Source organism: Orbicella franksi, chromosome 14, assembly GCF_964199315.1.
Source record: "Orbicella franksi chromosome 14, jaOrbFran1.1, whole genome shotgun sequence".
In the NCBI taxonomy this organism is placed as follows: domain Eukaryota; kingdom Metazoa; phylum Cnidaria; class Anthozoa; order Scleractinia; family Merulinidae; genus Orbicella; species Orbicella franksi.
Genome location: NC_138158.1, coordinates 15081879 through 15097468, shown reverse-complemented (window position 1 = coordinate 15097468; position 15590 = coordinate 15081879). Strand labels below are relative to the sequence as shown.

At 39.1% G+C, this 15590-nt stretch overlaps 2 protein-coding genes across 11 annotated transcripts in view; both read right to left on the bottom strand.

Moving 5' to 3' along the window:
• Positions 1–15590, bottom strand: part of LOC145467328 (uncharacterized) — a 201691-nt gene that overhangs the window by 85026 nt on the left and 101075 nt on the right. The window lies entirely within an intron of this gene.
• On the bottom strand, positions 10158–14310 carry LOC145468637 (uncharacterized). The gene has a single exon (XM_081452355.1). The coding sequence runs from the start codon at positions 12321–12323 to the stop codon at positions 10158–10160; it is 2166 nt and encodes a 721-aa protein (XP_081308481.1). The 5' UTR covers positions 12324–14310.

Below are 15590 nucleotides of genomic sequence, written 5' to 3'. Positions count from 1 at the left end.
TTCTAGTTTTAAAAAGTCAGTAAGGGACTACTTAACTTCAAGAAATGTTTGATTTGGCTGTTAAACATGCTTTTATTTTGTCAGGTGGTCTGCCTTGCATGGGGATTAACACCTCTTTTGCTAACCATCATTATGGGACTTTTTTGAATTGTATAGTATTTCATCTAGTTTTTGTGTAATCACTAGCCACTAAATTGAAATAAATAACTAAAAAAATAAAAAGAACTAGTGAAGTTGATGGCAAACTGAACTTGTGCTTTTTGTGAATAATAATAATAATAATAACAACAATAATAATAATGATGATGATAGTAATAACAATAACAATAAGCCTCAGCATGCCCTCTATTAGCAATGTAAAAGTGAAAATAAACACTCGCTGTCACAATCAGCAGCTTTTATCACTGGCTACTGTCTTATCGCTATGGAGTATTTTTACATGACATTACGGTAGCCATGTCGGTATTAGGCTTTTTGTACATTATGCTTATATTTCCCCACTAAAATGCTCTACCTTACTGCTCCATTTTTGCAGCTAAAATGCTCGGTCTCCCCTCCCCCCAAAAGTCACTAAAATGCTCGGTTAATGCTCGTAAATAGGGTTTTTTAAATTTTCATGATTTTAACGTTTTAACACACTTAACAGCTCAAGGTGCTTAAAAAACGTATACGTAATATAACTCAACGCACATAAGAGATCTTCTTCTGCTCAACTTGCTCCCAAACAAACGTTGTGTTTTGTCACTCGTGTATGTGGGCAGCTCGCTATAATGTTTCGTAAAGAAATGCTTTAAACATTCTCCCATTTGGTTTGGATCAAAAAGGAGGGTACCGCCAGTGCCAGGGACAAGGCGATTCCTTATAAACAAGTCTTTAACCGATAATTTTCTTATAAAAAGGGCCAATATATTACGTTTACTTTCACATTCTTCGTGATCATGATGTCCTTCTTGTAATTGCCAGTGTGTTACAGATCATTTTCACTTGACGTCGAAAAATTCGAAATTTGAAACTGTGGATCTTGCAACACTGTTCTTTTAGCATATTAATGACATCAATGTCAATAATTGCTTGGCACATTTTTATGTGGACCACGGTGGTTTAAGGTTACAGTATACCTTCAGATCGGCAATTTTCTTCAAATTTGGATTTTTGGTTCAAAGTAATGATCGAAGAGTAATCTCTAATTTCTGAAAACAAAATTGAAAAAAACTCAATATTGGCGGAGAAATGGAGGTTTTACGTTACGGCCGGAAGTAAAAGTTCCCTCTTGATTGACAGCCCTATAACGTGTACGCAATCAACCGAGACTACTTTCGCGGGAATATATGGATACCACGAATTGGCTGGCTATTCAGATCCAAGCATTTTTCGTATTAGATGTAATTCTATTAAGTTATAAGTAAACATGGGCCACGGAAAACATTGTTTACCACTTCGAAAAAGCGAAGAACGAATGAAAACACATCAATGAGTGAAGAAGCGAAAGTTGGCCTCGCGGATGAAGCTATAGCTATCGTATCAAGCGGGCGAAAAGATCGAGTCAAGAGTACAGAAAGATTCTGTAAAAATTTGGGAACTCGACAGCTATAACAGCGATGTTTACATTGACTCTTTTGTTGAGTCCGATACTGATGAATCGCCCAACTCATTGAGATCCATCGGAATATTATCCATGCACATTTGCTCCGCCGCGCTTTCTTTTGTTCAGTTTGCTCTCGTCGCCCAGCCACTCTAGCGTTCGTATCCTTTTTCGTCTTCCCCATTTTGCCAGACCAGCTTCAAGAAAAACCGAGCTACAGAAAAATTATCTCTCCGCCTTGAGCGCATTGCGAAACACAAGGGTTTTTTCGAGATTCACGCGTAAATTTAACCGCGAGTTAATGGTAGTAAATTTTCCAAGCGCTGATTGGCTCAGTGATCTGAGAACCCAGTTGAAGGCGTTTGTGGGCGGAGTTTGTTTGCGAAGCAAGAGATTTTTCTTAGCGCTGTTTTCTCGAATAAATTTTTTCGCTTGAAACAGACACTTTAAAGAGTTACAACTCAAAGGGGATTTGTTTGATTGCCCTCAAATTTGGACAGTAGCTAGATTAACATATAAAAAACAAAAACGTGTCTGCGAATTGTTTATTTCGACATATTTTTTCTCCGAGAGCAATTTTTGTACGATCACTTCACATTTTTTAAATCCTATTTTGAAAATGTTCTGTAACTTTTTACTGCAATTGAATGTGGAAAAACACAGACACGCTTTTTTAGCGCTTTTTGTCCTGAAACCGAGGAAAAAAAATAAATTGGCGAAAAACAAAATTCGCTTTCACTTGCAGCTTCCAAAAGGTGATTAGGACGTTCGCATTTAGTGGCCGTGAAAAAATCGGCACTTTATTTTATTTCAAAATTTTTGGTATGGTTTGATAGCCAGCTCTATAAGCTTTAATTTGATATAGGGGTTTAGGTATCTACATCTTAAACCGGACGCGCTACATCGCTTGGACGTGAGACACCCCTGAAGGTATACGGTAACCTTAATTTGGAGAAAATTTAAGAAGTTGTAGCTGAATGTGTTCTTAAACGCTGCAAAAATCTTTCTACTCATTAAAAACTCTTTTTACCTATGATAATAGATGTAAATTTTAATACAACCCCCTTCCGAAATGAAGATTCATAATATTTACAGCATAGTCTGTAAATATTATCTTTCACTCCCACATCAGTGCTACCATAGAAGTGCACCAATATCGCGGACACATTAATTTTTCCACATATTATCCCAAACACTGGGTTCTAAAGGACACTGGAGGACATTGTTTAGTTAAAATTGAAGTAACTTTCTTGTTGTCACCTTAACTCCTATGATCTATGAGCTTGTTAATGTTTTTCTTGTAAGCCGATACGATCTTGTTATTTTGATGAAAATGACGAAGAGCTCTTTCGTGATGTAGCCAAAGAGGCTTTTGTGACGTCATTAAATACAATATGGCGGAACGGGAGACCCAAACCCCACATGAAAAACCCACGGCGGTATAAGATTAATGTCTTTGTCAATAGGGCACTTCTCAATTGAGCGTCGTAAAACAAAAACCAAAGAAATCACTCTGACCAATCACACAAGAGGCAGATAATCCATTAAACCAATCAAAAACTCAAGCAAACACTTACAGCCGACGTAAAGCACGGGAAAATAAGTGTGCAGGGGAGTAGCGATTGGTTCTGGTTTTACTTCGATTGGGTGACAGAGTGGCGCGAGTTTTCTTCAGCCAACTACTTAACGTGGTAATACGAAACCAAAGCAAGCGCGAATAGGTCATTTCTGAGTTGCCTTTCGGCTCTGTTTCAAAACGAGTCCTCGTGCAAAACTTTTCTTATGAAAATGAGTTTGATTTGCATGAAAATGAACTTATCGATGAAAAGTATTTTCATATGAATGGTTTCGCACCAAGACTCGTTTTGACGCAGAGAAAAGGAACATCTCGGAAATGGCGTGTTACTTTCGATGATAAAGTGAAAACTGCCCTATAGCTTCCTCCTGGGTTTAAACTATTGATTTCCATAAACTTAACGCTAATCTCAACGATAAATGATTATTGAAACTTTATTGTACATCACCCCGGTCGGCAAAGACTTCATCTAAATTATGTATTTTCTCCTTCTCAGCGAAGTTTATGTGTTCAAAGGAAGAAAAAAAATTGCGAAGCCATGAGGGAATACTGCTTTTCAGATGAAACCGAAGCTGAATATTCAAGAACTCTATCCAAGAAGAGTTAAACCAAGGAGGGCATGGGCACCAATGGCGTATTCTGACAAGAGAAAAACTCATTACTAATTGCTTCCTAAGTTCTGTTGTTACTTTTTTAACGGGCTTTAACGTCCAAGCGTGCTGTAATTAAACTTGTTAACTGAAATGAAGACCTCGAGCTTATTTGTAAGCAGTGACATTATTGAAACAACGCAGTAAAGTGTAGTGAGCGGCTTTCTCAGTTTCCTTTGCAAACGATGGTGAACTTCCAATTATCTACCAAACTTATTGAAAACCCTAATCGACCTCAATTCCAAAGTTTCGTTTCTATTTGCTCCGTCGTAGCTTCCAGGGACTTTAGTCTCTTGCTTTTCTTTGATTGGTACTGACAACTGACGTAAAATAACTGTTGTTGTTGTGTTTAAGGATGTGGCCAGTTACGGACCTCGTTCGGTACTCCTTTTGTTACTGAGACCTTTACGCGTCCCCTTATATCTAACAGACGCGAGCCCCAGACCCATTACAGGTCATTACTTAAGGTTACTGTAGACCTTCAAGGGCCTATTTTGTCCAAAAATTTTTTTTTTTTACACCAAATTCAAGACTTTTACTTTATCTGAATTTTCCAAAAAAAGTTACTTCAAACACTTAAAACGCGAACGAGTTATCCACAAAAACGTAAATTCTTTAAACGAGTCAATGAACCGCAAACCGTGATAAGCCAATTAAAATGTGTCAACTTTTGAGTGGAGCAGTAACAATTTTGGCGACAACTGATCTCATCCGCGGAGTCGAATTTCGTTTTTCTTGTTTACTTCTTGCAATTTCTCGCAGAGAAATCTTGGCTTTTGTTGATTGTTTTCTTCTCTTAAGTGATAGACTAGACGATTCGCATTCCCACATTTAAACGCAAGCGCAAATCGGAAGCGAATGTTTCGTCGATGCCCTGCTCTAGCTTCTTCTGGCACAAAAGTTGACTGCCGCGGAATTACCGACGAATTTAATCAGCTGACATCTGACAAGGCGGCTTCTCCAAACGCTCGTTTCCCCTTCTTTATAGAGTGTTTTTCCATATTCTACTAAAACAGACAGGCCGATGAATTGCGCGTTTAGCCTTTTTTCGTAAATGTGTAAATATCCGCACTCGATTCGGCTCGCCGAGTAGGCGTGTTCTAGGCTACTCCGCTAGCATTCCTTTTTTTCTCTTTTCCTTCTTTACCATTTATCTGCTGATTCGGCTTAGACGCTGAATGTTTCATGGCAGACGATGTAAGATATAAAGATATAATGTAAATATAAACATTGCACATTCATTCCCGGGGGAGCGTAACTGTAGCCCGCCTGGGAGTTCAAAGCTGCGTTTCATTGGTTGGCGGCATGGCCACGTAAACAGCCGTTTCAGTGAGGTGCGAAAACTGTGAATTTCTTTCGAGGCCGAAAACATAAATTACCTCTATTCAAATGAATTAATAGGGTATGTAGATTTATCGGATTTCCACGAAGCTTGGCCAAAGTGTTCGTCAGATCTTAGCGCACCAACTAGTGTGAGGCTTTTGCGAAAATCGAAATATTTTTCCTGTGACGTCCCATTGAGTAACAGCAGTCAGAAAATTTTCTACTGTCCAACTTTGAAAGAGATTTTCTAAGCAACCAATAGAAATATCGAAAAAGCCTCACACCCTTTGTTAGCCCATCATCTTCTGATTGAAAATGTCTAGTCAGTTTTGATGTCCGCGGTAACACGAAGACTGGCAATTCAGTTTAGCAAGTACGGTCATTTTTGCGTTTTTAGGCTTGCGCGTGCCTATCAAAACAAAAATAGCAAAATATGTTGTTATTTTCGGATTCTACAGTTTATTAGCTTTGCATTGATATATAGCTTGCCGTGGTTTTCTTTAAAGCAACGTGTAAAGAAAGAATTTGGCGGAAGGCACCCCTGAAGGTCTGCAGTAACCTTAATGAAAGTTTCAGTTCAAGCTCTTCATTTGTCCCTTGGAAAATTAGGATGTGTCAACTGTTTCTCATTTAACATTGCCAAAGCAACAGCATTTTTGGACCCATTATACCTAAATTTCTGTTCTAGGAATCGAATCTTTTTCTAAAACTTGTTTTCCTTCTTTTTTGTTGGTTTGTGAGCCTGCATGGGAGGGGGGGGGGGGGGAGAGCTGGAAAGGGGTGGGTGGTGCCCTATGTACCTCAAAAGGGTATTCACTCAATAGGAATAAAATTTTTGTCGGGTGTAGAGCGTTTAAAAAAATGTTTACTTTAGTATAATACATGTCGATCTCGACGTCACAGAAATTCAAAATGACATCACAGATTTTAAAGTGTCCTCCATCTTGGGTCTGCCAGCTTTGATTTCAAACATTTAAAAGGTACAAATAAAAATACATTTTCATCTCTAATTCAAACTATATAGATCATTGTGATATATAGATTATAGTGAATGATTGCATGATTGATTGATAGATTTATAGATGGATAGATTGAATTTCCAATGATATAAGTTTTCACTGATTCACTTTCAAAGGTTACTGATCATTTTAAATCAAAGGCCTCATTAAAATAGTACTACAATGAATGCACACCTTGGATAGTGCCCCAGTCATTGAATTACAGTAGTCGTTCACTTCTTCGGCGTTTTCACCAATTTAACAGATACATTCTAAATTATTGTGCGTCTGTTCAGTAAAATACATCACAGATGACATCAAAATGTGGTAAAGGCTACAACAAAAAAGCGGCACACGAACCATAAGGTGAGTGTGTCACTGATGTTCTTACCACACTTTGACGTCATCTGTGATCTATTATTGAACAGACGCATGGCAACGTGGAATCGATTTGTTTTATAAAATAAAGAAACGAAAACATTTAAGCACTTCATCTATGCGTCTGTCCTCCAATAGATCATGCGTAAGAACGAACCAAAACGCGAGAACAATACGACATATAAATATAAAACGTTAGTGATGTCTGGGACAATACAAACGGTTTTAATATGACACATCATTAATAACCAGTGCGATACAATACAGGGTCCATTGTCATCTAAAAACTTCCATATGCAGATTTATTACAATAATCACACACAATATCAGCAAAGATAAATTGACAAGAAATAATCACTTCCGTACGAGACGTTTCTACAGGACATAAATCAAATTATAATTCTGAATTAAATTCTAATTCTCTAACAATATTTGCAATATTAATAGCAATAATAGTAACGAAATTCTCAAAAACACATCTCGATAATTTCTTAAACATAAAGACCTGTGTTTAGACTTAAGACGCTAGAAATTAAAAAAAGAAGTAAACTAAATCTTTAACTAAAAGCGACATTACTATATAACTTAGCCCTAGTAGATTTGCCATTGCATTGCACTGCTATAATGACCAATCGCTTTCAAAGGACCTGACTTATAACACAATCGACTGACAATAAGCTCTTAATGACCAGCCCAACGGAAACAGTGAGTTTTGTTTCCCCGAGACCCTCGATGTTGAGGGTCGAAGGGAAACAAAATTTACTGTTTCCTGAGGGGCCAGTCATTAAGTGTTTTGTCATACCTCCCGAATGAAAAATAGAAAAAAAACTGCGAAAAAAATTATTTGCTTGACGCCTACGGTGGCTGTGATTGCAGTATGAGCGGCAGTCAAACCGAGCTGTCCTACCGAAACGACACGTACGATAACAGTCTTTTTCTTCGCAGCCTACAAAAATAAAGACAATACTTAAGTTGCTTTGCCTTCTTCTAATGCTTAACTCGAGAATTCAAGATTTGATTTGACGAGGAACAGCATATGTTGTTGTAAATGACACAATTATCTTCCTACCTGACGAATGACCGAACGCGGGCGACCTATTTTTGGCGCCAAATTAAAAGCTTGAAGACACGAAATGTTCAAATTTTCCCCTTTGTTAATCTAATATGTTTTTGCCCAATTTAAAAATCCCTTTTCTTGAATAATGAATGCCTTCTCTAGTGAGAAACGTTGCCTGATTTGACATCAGGCCGACTGACACACAAATTTGCGGCCGTTTCAAGGTGCACGACCCGATCACGTGCGAGTCGAAAGTTCAAGTTGTTGTTTCCCTAGGGAGTTAATGAGTTTTGTTCACCCTAGGGAGTTAGTGAGTTTTGACCCATGGGACGTGAAACGTTCTCCTCCAATCGGAAAACGTAATTTAGTTGGAAGGTATAACAAAACATTATTCACTTGACTCTAAATTCTAATTTCATTCTAGAAAATGGAAATGGCAAGTAAATCTAACTTAAGCTTTCTCATCACGTCCCGCGAATATTAAAATTATCCCATTTTGGGTTACCTTTCAATTTCAAAGCGACTAATAACTATTTGCTATTTTCTTTGTATTTTACACTTACACAACAAATAAAATTAATTGTCCAAATCTGGAACTTGCTTTGGCAATGATTTGCAACGAAAACAGAAATACAATAAAAAGTACTTGAATAAGTCTCATTGTCCACTCTCAGGCAGAGAAGACCTCTGGATTTAACAGCTCTTTCCTTCGAAGAGAACGGATCAACTTCAGCTTACATGACTTTTTCCCTCGAGCTTTGCTCTGACAGCAACTGTTCTCTGTTTGGAAACATATAACGATGCAGCATAAGATTAGCTTTTGGTTGGTTTGTAGCATCACATCATACACACATTGGAAAAAAGGATACAGAAAAAACCTTACCTTATTACATGAAATTTTCGCGACACGTTTAATTAGCGTTTTTGAGGTGCGCACATTTCGCGACACCTAAATTCCGCGATTTTGCGAAAATTGTGTATTTTGAATCACTTTAACTTCGCGTTTTCGAGTAACCCCCCATCGATTTCCTTAACAATGTTACTTAAACATGTCCTCCAATTTAGTAAACCGACTTAATCGATATCAAAGGTACGATAACGTCAAAATTACCAAACGCGCAACTGCTGGACTATATGTCAACAGTAAGATAATTTGAGTCACTTAACTTTCGCGTCATGTTATGTTCGGGACACTTATTGTTGCCGTCCCTTTAATTTCGCGAAATTTTGAAATCGCGAAATTCGCGAAATTAACGTGGCGCGAAAATTTCATGTTATAAGGTAACTAATTACCAAGGAGCTTTCTCTTTTCTTGATCATTCAGCATCTGAAACAGAAAGACAAATGAGAAAATAATGGTGACCAAGAATTCTGTCAAACAGCACCGTGTTTCTATCGAGTTAAAGACGTCGGAGAACGAGAAATGTTGTGGGAACAAAGGCCGACAGGCTAATGTTTCCACAGCTCTTTCCAGTTCTTTCACACTTCCACGAGTGTTTCTATAATTCGATAGCAACACGGATTGCTTTACGCACAATATTGCTTTAAGTACATCTGTAGAGAAATAGAGTTCATGTTTCATGTTCAGGTTGCGCGCGCAGATGGCAGATCACGCGTGACTTCGTCGAGACAGTTTTGGTTTCTTTTCACACCCGCTTTCACTGTTACTGGCATAGCGACCTTCTTTCAACATGCCATTTCCCGACATGCTATGTAACCTGGCCTACGTAAAAAATGTAACCACAACTGGTTTCTTTACGATGGAACTCGACTTTTAGCTATAAACGATGGATTTATTTGACATCAAACTAAGGCTAGGGGTTTCAAGAAAACATTCTGTGAGAGATAAATTGACTGTTTTGAATGTTTACATCTTTCGAATATTTACTGAGCGGTAGCGGCCCAATTCTACCGAAAGTCACCATTGACAGCCGACCGACAACACTAAAATCGTTTCAATTATCCCGTAAATGGAGAAACCTAACAAGTCCACAACCTCCTTCATTCATTTGAGGTCAGGTTGAGAATATTGGCTATTTGTTCCGCTAAAAACCGAAAAAAATGCCAGTTATACAGTTAAACGATCTTTCAGCCGTTTACATGTCGAAAGATGGTCGAACGATGTCGCCTATGCACGTAACACTGAAAGCAGGTGTAAAGATCGTCTGAATTCGTACAACGGAAACACGCATCAGTTGAGGACGTGCTTTTAATTGTTGTGTTGGACCCGTACTATTTTTTTCATAAAGTTTCTCTATTGGCGTGAAAAAAGGCAAAATCTCTAATGATCAAAGAACTCCACGCACTTAGGTAATGGCACAAGCATTCACGAGCTGCTCACTTTGCATTTCCATGAACGACGCTGTTCAGAATAATAATCAACAACTTTTGTATTAACACTTTTATAAACTAAAAATAAATGTTACGTCCTAAAGATTAGAAAAAGGTTTACTCACGATGTTTTCACTGGCTTTCTTCAAATTCTATGGTCACGTCATCGCCGATGAGAACTAACGGAGCCCAGTGTTTTACCGCACCAAACTTCTCCGACTCTCTTAGACACCTCCGAGCCCGGTGAACAGCTACACTGGCGCTACATCCAAGACTCAAATGCATCTTCACCTTCTATTTCTTTCCTCCTATACTGAGGCTCCCTTTCTTTGTTAAGAAGCCAGAAATGGATTTTGTTACTTTCTAGTGCTAAGACCAGTGTTTGCATGAATATACCACTTGACATGCTTGCGATCGTTACGTTATCTTCAGGTGAGCCAATCGTTGGCAATTGAGAGCCATACTGTTCCTTTATAAGATCCTCTAAGGCTTGTGCTCGTCCTTGCTTGACAACACATAAAGCCTCAGCAGTCTTTTGAAGCCTTAGCAAAGTTCTCCAAAGCGCAGTGTAAGCGTCTGGGCACCAATTACGATAAGATATTTTCCAATCATCTTCGGACTGAAGGAGAGCCCTCGTGTCATTGATCAATTTTACACTGGATCGGTAATGACCAAGAGCTTTCGGCAAATTTCTCGACAATTCAAAATCGCGTCCTAAGCAAAAGCATGAACGAGCTTCTTCAGCCTTGTTTCCCAGTTCTTTGGATATGTTAAAATCTTGGTCGTGGTACTTTACGGCTTGTTTAAAATCACCCAGACTCTGGTAAGCATTGCCAAGATTGCCATAAGCACCTCCCTCTCCTGCCCTGTCCCCCAGTTCTTTGGTAATGCTAAGATGTTGGTTGTGGTACTTTACGGCTTGTTTAAAATCACCCAGACTCTGGTAAGCATTTCCAAGATTGCCATAAGCACGTCCCTCTCCTGCCCAGTCCCCCAGTTCTTTGGCAATGCTAAGATCTTGGTTGTGGTACTTTACGGCTTGTTTAAAATCACCTAGACTCTCGTAAGCATTGCCAAGATTGCCATAAGCACCTCCCTCCCCTGCCCTGTCCCCCAGTTCTTTGGCAATGCTAAGATGTTGGTTGTGGTACTTTACGGCTTGTTTAAAATCACCCAGACTCTGATAAGCATTGCCAAGATTGCCATAAGCACTTCCCTCTCCTGCCCTGTCCCCCAGTTCTTTGGCAATGCTAAGATGTTGGTTGTGGTACTTTACGGCTTGTTTAAAATCACCCAGACTCCAGTAAGCATTGCCAAGATTGCCATAAGCACTTCCCTCTCCTGCCCTGTCCCCCAGTTCTTTGGCAATGCTAAGATCTTGGTTGTGGTACTTTACGGCTTGTTTAAAATCACGCAGACTCTTGTAAGCATTGCCAAGATTGCCATAAGCACGTCCCTCTCCTGCCCTGTCCCCCAGTTCTTTGGTAATGCTAAGATGTTGGTTGTGGTACTTTACGGCTTGTTTAAAATCACCCAGACTCTGATAAGCATTGCCAAGATTGCCATAAGCACTTCCCTCTCCTGCCCTGTCCCCCAGTTCTTTGGCAATGCTAAGATGTTGGTTGTGGTACTTTACGGCTTGTTTAAAATCACGCAGACTCCAGTAAGCATTGCCAAGATTGCCATAAGCACATCCCTCTCCTGCCCTGTCCCCCAGTTCTTTGGCAATGCTAAGATCTTGGTTGTGGTACTTTACGGCTTGTTTAAAATCACGCAGACTCTGGTAAGCATTGCCAAGATTGCCATAAGCACGTCCCTCTCCTGCCCTGTCCCCCAGTTCTTTGGTAATGCTAAGATGTTGGTTGTGGTACTTTACGGCTTGTTTAAAATCACCCAGACTCTGGTAAGCATTGCCAAGATTGCCATAAGCACCTCCCTCTCCTGCCTTGTCCGCCAGTTCTTTGGCAATGCTAAGATGTTGGTTGTGGTACTTTACGGCTTGTTTAAAATCACCCAGACTCCGGTAAGCAATGCCAAGATAGCCATAAGCACCTCCCTCTCCTGCCCTGTCCCCTAGTTCTTTGGCAATGCTCAGATGTTGGTTGTGGTACTTTACGGCTTGTTTAAAATCACCCAGACTCCGGTAAGCAATGCCAAGATTGCCATAAGTACCTCCCTCTCCTGCCCTGTCCCCCAGTTCTTTGGCAATGCTAAGATGTTGGTTGTGGTACTTTACGGCTTGTTTAAAATCACCCAGACTCTGGTAAGCATTGCCAAGATTGCCATAAGCACGTCCCTCTCTTGCTCTGTCCCCCAGTTCTTTGGCAATGCTAAGTTGTTGGTTGTGGTATTTAATTTCTTCTTTAGAATTAATGTGACTCTTGTAAGCAAGTTCTTGGCCGTAATCGTCCTCACTTTGTCTGATCATTTTTATGTACGTGTACTATTTTGACGTATTTGGTTGACTTGTGTCAGCTCTCAGCTATCTGCGATACACCTATTAAACTTGAAATCAAAAAAAAAAAATTTGTGATGGTTCATTAACAAAGTCTTACGTGACTACAGTCAAACCTGTATTAAGCGGACACCCTCAGGACCCTTGCTAGTGTCCGCTTAATACATGGTGTCCGCTGAAAACAGGTTCCCTCAGAATTCGTCTTAAAAGGTTCATATCAATATTGGTCAGTATTAAAAGACCTTGAAAGGGACAAATAACATTCTCGTGAACGATCGATAACTCTGAAATACCGTATTTGCGTAAACAATGACAAGTACATGAGGTGAAGCGATTTAATACACGGTAACAGTATCTATATCGATTGAATCATATGAAAGGTTTACAAAATCAAACAAAAACAAAAACTCTGTAAAAACAAAACTGAATAACAAAATATTGCATTTCTGTGACAGCCTAGTTTGTTGGCAAATTTAAATGACCGATATCCTAAAACGTGGACAAAAAACAACCATGCATTCTTTTGGCAGTGTCCGTTTGATACAGGTTTGTAACAACAGGAATGACCATAACAGTCATGTTTAAGGTGTCCGCGTCCGCTTAATAGATGTGTCGGTTGAATACAGGTACTTTTTACAGTAAATGTGGAAAAGGAAAATGGGACTTGCACAGCTGTCCGTTTAATTAATAGAGGGTGCTGAATATGGTGTCCGCTTAATACAGGTTTGAATGTATTTTATTGGTGGTGTTTTATTGAAAGTGTATGGCAATTTATTTATAACCTTAAGTAGTACTGGGTCGTGTTTCAAAATAAAAGGTGGGGAATAAATGGTGTTTCGACTAAGTCAATATCAGTAAATGCCTTTTGCCGTTTTTCCCGTCCCTCTATTCCCTTTGCCCCATACCCCTCGTATTCGTATAGCACTGATATATACAGTGTAATATTCTTAACTTGGCCATGAACAGCAGGCAACCAAACCAAATATGGCCCAGGAAATTAAAAGAAGAAAATTTCATCTTTGTTTACATCAGCATAACCCTACACTGGATATCGTGAGTGAGTGAGTGAGTGAGAACTTTATTAAAGTGTCAAAAAACCTTATAGCCTGGGAATAAAAACACCATACTAATTAGGGGACACTGCTAAAAAACTATACTAATACTAATATTAATACAATAAAAAAAAAAAAAAATGACTTGAAGGGCATTATGTGCAGCATAGGATGCAGCCCTTACCGCCGGTGTCCATTAAGCGAGTTATATCCCTTTTGCGAATATAGTTTGTAAAAGCCTGCAGTGTCTTGGCTGATCTGTCAGCCATAGACAGTTTGCCCCATAATTTGGGTCCTACATAACGCAAAGAGTGCTTCCCATAAGTAACAGTGTTGTATCTAGGAGTAGAAAAATCTGATTGTCTCAGGTTGTATGCAGAAATATGCTCGTTAAAAACGTTACAGATGCTATTAGGACATAGTCTATGTTTAACTTTATACATGAGAATACAGATGTCTTGTAAACGCCTGTTCGCTAGAGTTGGCAACTTGGCTCTCTTCAGTAGCTGAGTATAGCTAGCATGCTTGTCCTTGTAAACGGCCCTCAAGCCCCTTTCCTGTAGTCGTTCAAGTTTACGTGCATCGCTAGCTCTGCAGAAGTGCCACACTAGGTGACAATAAGTAAGGTAAGGTAGTGATTAAATTATGCAGAATTTGGAGTTTAAAAAATGAGCAACAATAGAAGTACTTTTGAGGGAGTTTGAAAGTACAATGAAGGGTTTACAAAGCCAGTGATATTCGAAAATTCTCTCAAATTGTACGAGCAGTTTCAATCAAAGAATTTTGCAAATAACACGAGTAGGAAAACAAATTAACAACTGCTTGCGCTTTCATGCGCTTTCTCATTTCACTAAGAACATGTACGCCCGTATTCCTTAGATTTGCATTGCAGTGCTAGGAACCATTATCCAATTATGTTTAACTAGGCGACTGAAATTAACGAAGCATGCTAATCTGCTTTTCCAAAAAGTATATCCACCTTGTGTAAATTTTGCACCCGAACTACAGTTCTGTTAAGAAACACTCCTTATGTACATATACATGAAAAAACTTGTTAAACTTGACATTCAACTGAAACTGAAAGTAGTCAAAGGCCCTTCGGGTAACCTCGTGCCGCTTATTTTAGAGTGCGAACAAATCCACTGCTGCACCAAAAAAGTGTAACCCGCGTGCAATGCTAACTAAAGAAAACAGGAGCGCATTTTCACTTTCGATTAGGCTCGATCTAGCCCAATCTGACCTTTGCTCAATACTAATTTTGTGATTTATACCTGTTTTCTTGTTCACGGAAAGTGCGCATTAGATGTTAGTTTTTATCGGCTCATTATGATCCCCCATTTCTTCTTATGTCAGGGTTGAATTCAAGTATTTACGAGCCTTTATCAAAATGTTTCCAAAAACAGATTGTCATACAGGTTAGAATTCCTTTTCAAGAATGTTTTCCCGGCTCTGTATTAAAATAAAGCGAACTTTAATCTTACGTTTGTCGTTAGTTACCTTATTTCCTGGGTTGAAATGATGTTTATACCAAAGGAATCTAAAACAAGTCAGCGAGAATGAATGGTAGTTGATCCATCTTCGACTGATTCAACTTTCTTCGTTATTAAACGCAAGTAGCGTGACGCGTGTAATGTTATACATGTCATGAATTTGATCTGGTCTGATCTGCCACAAGTTCATATATGTACAGGAGATACTGATCATATCGTGCAATTAATTCATGTGATTTATACCCAAAGTTATACCTGTTTGCTTATCCGCAGAAAATGCACTCTTAATCGGCTCATTGTGATCTCTGGACTTGTCTGATGCCAACCCTCGCAAATAAAAGCATGGAATCTGCATAGCGCAACAGAAACTCGTCTTAATCGGCGCATTGTGATCTTTGGACTTGTCTGATGCCGGCCCATGGAATGTGAATCGCGAGACCGAAACTCGTCTAATCGGGTCAAATGTGGCCGAATTTTACTCTTAGAGTAATACATCCGAACCGTAGTTGTGTTATTATTCTTAAAAAGCGTCTTGTTGCAGATAAAATAAAACTCAGAATTTTACGGTTTAGTAATATATGGGACCAAAAGAAAGATTAGATTTTCTCAGAACTTGTAAAAGATCTTACATTTTATGAAATTCTTGAAACTAAGAAGGATTGATAATTTTCTTGTTTTAAAATATGACCACGTCCCTG

Coding starts and splice junctions, on each gene's coding strand:
- LOC145468637 (XM_081452355.1), bottom strand. CDS start 12,323: ATGATCAGACAAAGTGAGGACGATTACGGCCAAGAACTTGCTTACAAG.